Source organism: Eulemur rufifrons, chromosome 7 (genome assembly GCF_041146395.1).
Source record: "Eulemur rufifrons isolate Redbay chromosome 7, OSU_ERuf_1, whole genome shotgun sequence".
Taxonomy (NCBI): Eukaryota; Metazoa; Chordata; class Mammalia; order Primates; family Lemuridae; genus Eulemur; species Eulemur rufifrons.
In genome coordinates this window covers 189,928,720-189,937,162 of record NC_090989.1, presented here as the reverse complement: position 1 = coordinate 189,937,162, position 8,443 = coordinate 189,928,720, and the positions used below count along the sequence as shown (strand labels likewise).

General features: G+C 54.8%; 1 protein-coding gene across 1 annotated transcript; it reads right to left on the bottom strand.

Annotated features, from left to right (window-relative positions):
- Positions 1 to 1,195: 1,195 nt before the first annotated feature.
- On the bottom strand, positions 1,196 to 7,961 carry ARL10 (ARF like GTPase 10). The gene is made up of 4 exons (XM_069473906.1): positions 7,760 to 7,961; positions 6,938 to 7,139; positions 3,800 to 3,975; positions 1,196 to 2,069 (listed from the first exon to the last, which is right to left on the bottom strand). Exons 1-4 carry the CDS (start codon positions 7,940 to 7,942, stop codon positions 1,899 to 1,901), a joined length of 732 nt encoding a protein of 243 aa, XP_069330007.1. The 5' UTR covers positions 7,943 to 7,961; the 3' UTR covers positions 1,196 to 1,898.
- Positions 7,962 to 8,443: the final 482 nt, after the last annotated feature.

The following is an 8,443-nucleotide window of genomic DNA, read 5'->3' as shown; positions in this document are numbered from 1 at the left end:
GGTTACTCTAAAACCCAAGTCATTCCCTAAATTTTTAACATAAAAGCAGATGAGTCATTTCTTACTGCAGAAAGTGAATCGGCATTTCAAAGAACAGCGACTCTACTCTGATGTACCTGCAGCCCAAGGAAGGGCGCAGCTGGCCACTCTTGCAATGATCACACTCTGGACTTTGGAGCTTCCCACCCACCTGCCTGCTCAGTGCCTCTTCCTCCACTGGCAGCGGTATGGAACTGAAGCATTCCAGGTAAACGTCGAAGGAAACGAAGGCACGCAATCTCTATTCTCAACTAGAAAGCAAATTGAGCTGGATAGCTCCTCTTAAAAAAAAATCCATTCGTGGCTGTTGATTATTTGGTGGCCCCTGACAGACAACAGGCTCTTTCTTTTGCCTGTACCAACACTGAGGGTCGATACAGAGACAGTCCTTAAACTGGCTTATCACCAAGCACAGGAGAACCATGGAATGTGCACTGACAAGAACCCCAGAAATTCAGTCCATCTTTGCTTTTGCTGGGGAATAAATGGGTCCAGAAAAGCTGAGTGATGTGCCCAAGGCCACCTTGTTGGCTGGTCTGCTATTCTTGTCCTTTGGAGTCACATGAAAAAACACTTTTTTTCATCTTTTTACCTGGATTCACGTGATGGAAAATTCCTCTTCCAGAGTCATTTGTTATCTATGCAAAAGAGGTCTGCGTCCCTTCAGCATACTGCACCAGCGGCAGAGTTTAAGCTCCCGTGAAGCAACATGAACTGTTAGGATATCAATTATAGCCTCAAAGGCTAGGGCTGGTCGGGGGAAGCCTACAGTTTTGTCCCCATTGACAACTGTAGGTTATCTCACTGTCATTCATGATTCCAGCTATTTTCCTCAAAGTTCCAAATTTTCTATGACAATCATCTGGGGTTTTGATAACAGCACCTAGAAACAAAGCCCAGAACTTTGGCCTGTTCTTTTTATAAATAAATAAATAAAATGCAGTTCTGAGGCTAACGCCAAGGTCCAGTTGACAGTCTTCTTCCCAGGGACACAAGCTCCTTTCTTTCCCAGACTTATGTAAACACGGGCATTGGCACGGTTAGTACAAGAGCAGCAGCTTGTCTCCAGGTTAAGGAAAAAAGAACCGGCCTTCGCCTGTTCTGTTTGGTGGATGAATACCACTCACTTACTCTGTAGTCAAGTGCAGCTGGCAGGCCAGGCCTCGGCTCAGGGGGAAGCAGGGAGGTCTTCAGAGAGCTCCTTGCTAGGATCTCCGGGTTCATCCTAGCACTGCATATCTCCATGGCTGGGAAATACATCTCCAAACTAGAAAAAAACGTGGCAATCACCTCCCTTTAAAAATGATGGCCCCAGGGCCAGAGAGGCAGAGATTGCACAAGGCCACAAGCCAGTTAGGCCGAGCTGGGGCTGTACAATGCAGGACTGGGTGCAAGGGCTCACTGTGTACCACCCAGAAGCTGCCCACGTGAGAAGGGCAGAAAGCCACCAGGAGGGAACAGTCTAGACTGGGAGACCTTGGGGCTCGAGGAGTATTTCTGATACCTACACTGGTTCTTCAACCACAAGGACCGGCAGGGAGGTGAGGCTTGAACCCATGGAGCATCCCGCTGTACAGACAAGGGAAGGGATCCACCCTCCAGCCTGGAACGAGCCAGACACCATCCTCTCCCACTCTCTGTCTCACCCGCCTCCCTGCTTCAGCCTCACAGCCACCTCCTCAGGAAGGCATCTGCACGGTTCTTGGCCTTGCCCAGGCCCTGCTCTTGAGAGGGCAAGAAGGGGAGGAGGGAAGTGCTGCCACCTGGCTTTTGCCCCAGGCCCAGGCTGGCAACGAAGCAGCAGAAGCAGCAGTGGATCTGCGGTCCCCAGGGCTGGGTGTGAGGAAGTAGACTCCGGCCTAGGAGAGAAGCTCCAAGAGCAGTTTCCAGATGTGTACAGTGCCGGGTGCTTCTGCAGGTCCTGCAGGGGCAATGCTGGCTCCTAGGAGGAAAACCTCCCGCTGGCTGGCGACAGCCTGCAGGCCCAGCTCCTGCTGCAGCTCCACCACACTCATGGCCTCGCTCAGGTCCTGGCGTGACACACAGAAGGCAGTCAGAACACAGCTGACAGTGTTTCCCAGCACAGTCCCAGCTGTCATCCACGAATAAACTGTTCTTAGGCCACCCCAGGAAACAGCAGGGCCCAAATTCCCAGAAGCAGCCTCTGGACCCCTTGGGCTGAACTCAGTGTTCTCTCCCTCATCTCTGACTCTCCTTGTACCAGCCTCTCCACTGCATCATCGGCCACTGCGGTAAGAAACAGAGCACTTCCTATGTGTCAGGTGTTGCGACAGGCACTTTTATACCTAGTCTGATTTAATTCTCACAGTCCACACTGAACTGGTGAGGAAATGAGGTCAGGGAGGTCAAGTTGTTAAGCCAAGGTAACAGTGGTAAGTGGCAGAGTCAGGTTCCCACCCAGGTCGGTCTGAGAACCAAGCTTTTGGTCCTTATAGGAATCCGAGCTCGGTTTCCTAAATGCAACAGTGGAGAGATCGCACAGCAGCGTCACTTCCAGACAAGAAGCTAGCTGGAGGAAAAAGAGGCCACTACACAGCATGGCTGGCGATGGTGCATTTTGATTTCAACCCTGGCCCAAGATTAAAATGATTCTTCTTGGAGCAATTCACAGAATACTAGACCTTCGGTGTTATCTCCTATAGGTTCAAAACTGCTATAGTTTATAAATAGGGATTTATTGTCCAAACCAGGGTACTTGAGGCTCAAAGTGGGCACTATTAAGAGTGATACCAGAACAACAGGCATACATGGGGAGTGTCCTGGGCAGACCAGGACATACGGTCACCCTATTTATAAATGACAGGCATGGGGAATCTGAAGTCGAAGATATACAGTTTCTCCCCAAGCCAGGCCAGGAACATGTCCCACAGCTCTCAGAGCCACACGGGCATCGGCCACAGGAGGTATGGCAGGGCTCTGTGGCTGCAGCAGTTTCACCTGGTATTGGGAGTGGGACCCAGGGCCTGTGACACTGAGGGCTGCTGGGCCCCAGGCAGCTCTCTGGCACTCAGGAGAGGCAGAGTGTGGTGGCTAAGAGCAGGAAGTCTGAGGAAGATCTGAGTTTAAGTCCTGGCTTTGCCTCACACTAGCTGTAACTTCAGGCATTTCAGGATAACAGCAGGGCCTCCCCTGGGGTTTCTGTAGGACTGCAGTGGGGTCACGACTGTCAGGTGCTCAGCACTGTGTCTGGCACACTGGAGCACACAACAAACGTTAGTTATTGTTATTAGTTAACCTGTTCTACTTCCCATCACTTCCCAGTTTTAGTCTTCTGGTATAGAGCCAAAAGTTGCAAAGGCACAGCAGAGTGGAAAAGGTGCAGGTTTGGAGTCAGACAACCCAATTCCACTACTCTCGAGGTGTACAACCTTGGCGAGGTCACAAAACCTCTCTGAGCTTCAGATTCTCAATTTGTGAAATGGGAATAGCATCTCATACCTTGTAGGGTCAACAGAAGCATCATAAGAAATGTCATTCAAACCACTCCTGGCATATAATAGGTACTTAATAATTATTTTTCTTATCTTTCCAGGGTGACAAGTAATAGGGAGGCAAAGAGGAAGGAAGACAGAGGCAGGGATAAGGAAACAGCACAGGTAGGAGAGGTGGGGACAATATCTCAGCCAACCTCCCCGGGCCACAGCAAAGACCCAAATCCCTCTACAGTGTTCCCCACCCCTGCCTAGGCAGCTCTGAGTTGAAGTCCAACTGGCCTGAGCTTCCCTCTCATGGCTGTCACCTGCTTGTTGGCCACCACGACGACAGGCAGGTCAGGATCCTTGTCCAGCAGTTTGTGTAGCTCCTGCCGGGCCCAAGGCAGTCGCAGCCGGTCCGCTGAGTCCACCACAAACACCAGTACGTCCACCTCATTCACAAACTCCTTCCAATAGAAGCGCAGGTTCTGGCTGCCACCAACTGAGAAGAGGCCAGGGGCCAGTTCAGAGCTTCCCTGGACCCTGGCTCTCTACCGACAGTCCCCCAACTCCACCCTACTTCCAGCTTCCCAAGGTTCTGCCAGCCAGGACATGGAAAAGACCACAGGTTCCAGAGCCAATCAGACCTGGGTTTAGCTCCAGCTCTGACAGCTGGGTCTCCTAGGGCAAGTCCCTATCTTTGAGCACCAGTCTCTTCCCCATTGAACTTACTTAACAGGTTGCAGTAACCCAAAGGTACAACATGCAATGTACCTTTCACAGGGCTGACATATACCAGGGCTGTCCGAAAGGCATCCAGCCATTGTATCCATGTATACATTATATGCATGGCTGGATACTTTTCGGACAGCCCTTGTAGGTGCTCAATAAATGGTACTTTTCAGTTCTTTCTCCTAGGCTGCTTGCCTCTTGCCAATTCCTAGCTTCCACCTAGATCAGTGGTGGCTGTGATCAGTAGCCAGGAGTCCTAAAGTCTAGAAAAGTCGGACCCTCTGCCCTGCCTAGGCACAGCCATCCTCCATTTGGTTTCCCCATTCAATCTTGTCATCCCGTTCTCTTCCTTTGGAAATGCCATACTCAATCCATGGTTGCCCATGCAGCACCCCCAACCTGGGTTGCCTTCCTGTTCCCCCTGCCCTTCTGCACAGTCCCCTTGGTCACCCTGCATCCTAGTGTTTCTGGTTATGCTTCTGACACTTGTGGACTCTAAGCTCTGAGAGTCAGAGGCACTTACCTCTGGATCCCCCCAAAGCCCTCAGCACAGTGCCTGGCACATAGCGGGCACTCAACAAGTATTTACTGAGTGCTTACTACATGCCAAGCACTGCTCTGGGTGCTGGGGATGCAGAGGTGAGAGAGGCAGGCAGGGCCCTGCTCCCAAGGGGCTCCCTCCCTAACTACCATGGACATGGCAATAACAAACACATTTCAGAGAGGAAGGAAGTAAAACAGAAAAAGGGAAAGTGGCTGGGGTGGGATTGGGTAATCTGGGAAGGTCTCCTCAAGGAGGTGGCATGTGAGCTGAGTCTGGCACGATGAGAAGGAGCTAGCCAACGAGAGTGGCAGGGGAAAGCACTACAGACCGAGGGAAGCGTAAGCTCGAAGTGTGTGAGAAACAGAAAGGAGGCCAGGGCAACTGAGGCACTGCTGGAGGGAGAGGGAGGATGGTGCGACCGAGGCTGGCCAGGGTGGGCCACACAGTGCCAAAGGCCACAGTGAGGCTGTGGGGAGCCCCTAGGGTGACATGATCTGACACAGGTTTCTAAAAGATACCTCTGGCTGACACTGGGGACAGAAGAACCAGGAGGACCAGTGAGACAGTACTGAGAGTGAAGTGGCTTGGACCAGGCAGGCAACAGTGGAGGTGGGGAGTGGACAGACACAGAACATATCAGAGGACACAACTGACAGAAAAAGCTGATAAGCTGGATATAGATGTTGTGGGAAGGGGAGAGTCATCAAAGCGTTGTACTCATTCATTCAGCCATCAATCACCTACAAAGAACCCATTCTCTGTTGGGCCCCACAATAGACACTGTCGAGGAACACAGTGAAGGGATTGTCATGGGAGAGGAAAGCACGAGGACTTGATTGGGAGATCTGGGTTTGAATCCAGGCCGAGTGACCATGTTGAGCCTGGGCTGTTACCAATCAGTCAGACCCTCAGGTAACATGACAACACCCATCCCCTTCTCCCAGGGTTGGGGGAAGAGGGTAGTTGTCTCTGCCAGGCCTCAAGCACAGACCTCCCACTTGACCTGTGTCCCTGGCACAAGAGAAGGAGCCAGAGAAAGCCTGCTGAAAGAAGAGAAGGCTAGGTGCATGTCAGCGTTTGCTACAGTCAGGGAGGAAAGACATGATCAGGCCAGAGAAGGCAGCAAGTGCCTGAGACCAGAGGAACTGAGCTCATTTAGGCCAACAGTGAACCTCGAGTCTGAACCCACCACCTAACACTTAACTAAACCCACCCAGTCTTTATGGTCTAAGTCCTCGGGCCAGTAGGAAGTCCACCTGTCCCTCTCCACCAAGCCTGTAGCTAGACATCAGTGACTAAGTTCTGCTGCCCTCTCAATACCCTCTCTGTCACCCTCTTCCAAAATAAGAAGCCTAGGACTGAGAGCAGGGAGTTACTCAGACCCTCTCAGATCACATACTCAGCAAGCTCTCCCAGTACCTATTTGGGGCTGGGCCCTTGGGGTCACAGATGGATCAGCCCTCTCTGTGCCCAAGGAGCCCATGGCCTAGTCAGGGACACAGGCTGGTATATGGCAAATACTGCAGCAGAAGGGAAGCCCAGAGGAGGAGTCCTTAACCTCACAGGGAAGCCAGGAAGGCTTCACAGGTATGTCATGTTTGAACTGAATCCTGAAGGATGAGTAGGAGTTTATCAAGGGAAGAAGGGCTTCCAGACTGAGGGAACAGTGCATGCAAAGGACAGGAGATAAGAAAGAGATCAGCAGGTAGCCTTCAAAAACAAGCAAAGGAGCATGGTGCTTAACAGTCAGGGCCTAGAGCCACTTAGCCTGCATTAGAAGACTAGAAAAATGCGTGACCTTGGATAAATGATTCTACTCGCTTGGCCTCAGTTTCCTTATATATATAATGAGGGCAGTGACCAATTCTAGTTATATAGAGTTGCTGGGAGGGTTGTATTAAGTTTGTCAAGTGCTTGGCATATGAAACTAGCTGTTGGCATGTAAAGACATGTGGGCTTCAGCAGGGGCGAAGGGCAGGGAACCAAGTTGGAGATGCCCATCATGAAGGGCCCCAAACGCCAGAATACAGAGCTTGGACTGTATCCTGTGTCCCAGGGAGGGATGAGAAGGATTTCGTACGTGAGAGCGTCCTGCTTAGACATGCATTTTGGAATCGCCCTCCCTTGCAAAGAATCCAGGCCTGGGTCCAGTAGAGGTAATGGGGAGAGGGGTGGGGTGTCTGCTCACTCTCTAGCAGGTCCACCTCGAAGTCCTTGGTGGACAGCCGCACAGAGTTGAAGCCCCAGGTGGGTATGTGGCCTTCCAGCAGCGGCTTTCCCGACAGCACGCGCAGGAACGTGCTCTTCCCAGAGCCATCCAGCCCCAGCACCAGCACCTCACGCTGCTCCAGCTCCTCCAGCGCCGGCTCCTCGTCCTCCTCGTCCTCGGGCTGCGGGGCAGAGGTCAGGCTGCGGCCGGGAACCTCCCGCCTGACCCTTACCAAGGGAAGACCAAAGGCACCAAACCGCTCACGCCCGCCCTCCACCCGTCCCGGGGACAGGCAGGCATGAGCCGAAGGAATGGGACAAGCACTGCCTTTGGAGTCCTGAATTCCAAGCCCTAATCTTCGGGTTTTCCCTAAGTGACCTCGGACAAATTCCTTACCCTCGTGGAGCCTCAGCTTCCTCAGACTACCCCACGTCCCGGGGGAAACTGGGGAAACGCGCACCTAGCCGGGCCCGATCCCGGCCTCCCCGGCCGCGCACTGCGCAGGCGCCGGGCGGGCGCGGGCACAGCCGGCGGGGCGCGGAGGTTGCTACCCCGCGCGCCCTGCAGGCTGCGGCGCCCGGGGCTCGCGGTGGCGGGGCGGCGCCACGCCCGCCCGCCGGCTCCGCTGTTCCCCGGCTCCGCGACCGCACGGCCGCCCGCGCGGGGCCTGCGGGCTGCGGCGACCAAGCCCCGACTCCGGCGCTTCTGGCGCTCGCAGGGTCGTGGTCACACCCCTCGGCCACACGCGGAGGCGCAGCCCCGGGCCGGCCCCCAGCCCCGCGGCCCCAGCCGGACACTCACGTCCCACTCGTCCCACTCGGGGAGACGGGCAGGCTCCGCGCCCCACCAGGCCTCGCCCTGGTCCCAGCGCCGCTCCCGGCCGCGGCCAAAGTAGGTCTTCCAGAGGATGAAGAGCACCGAGCCGAGCACGGCCGCAGCGCCGCCCAGCGCCAGGGCCAAGGGGCCCAGTGGCCGCGGCGCCATCGGGCAGGCGGGGGGCACAGGTGCGCAAGGCACTGGCCAAGCCCGCCGAAGATGGCCCCGCTGCGACTGCTGCGGCCGCGCCCACCCACCCAAGCCACCCCGCACTACAAGCCCCACAATGCACCGCCGCTGTCGTGGCAGGCCGCCCGGGGCCCGGCGGCGCGGGTGGGGGCGCTGGCCGGCGTGCAGGACCTCCCGCTCTCTCTGGCAGGTGCGGTGTGGCGGGACAGGCTGTGCTGGCAGGACGGGAGACGGCATCTACCGAGCACTTGCTGGGTGGGTGCCAAGGGGTTAGCTCGTGGCTTTTCTCGGTTACCCCTTACCATACTTCCCAGAAGGGGAAACTGAGGACCAAGGTCGCACCGTAGTTCATTGGTGCAGCCTGCTTTCAAACCCAGGAGTTCTATCTCCTGGGAATCCCTCAAGTCCTAGGGGAGGAAATTGAAGCAATACGTCCGGATCACATGGCTATGGGGTGACAGAGGCAGGACTAGAATCTGA

Bases quoted from the DNA above. Each gene is read 5' to 3' on its own strand.
- ARL10 (XM_069473906.1), bottom strand. From the start codon at position 7,942: ATGGCGCCGCGGCCACTGGGCCCCTTGGCCCTGGCGCTGGGCGGCGCT. The intron at 7,140-7,759 runs GTGAGTGTCCGG...TCTGCCCCGCAG, and splicing joins CCGAGTGGGACGAGTGGGAC to CCCGAGGACGAGGAGGACGA. The intron at 2,070-3,799 runs GTGACAGCCATG...GTGTCACGCCAG, and splicing joins TCGTGGTGGCCAACAAGCAG to GACCTGAGCGAGGCCATGAG.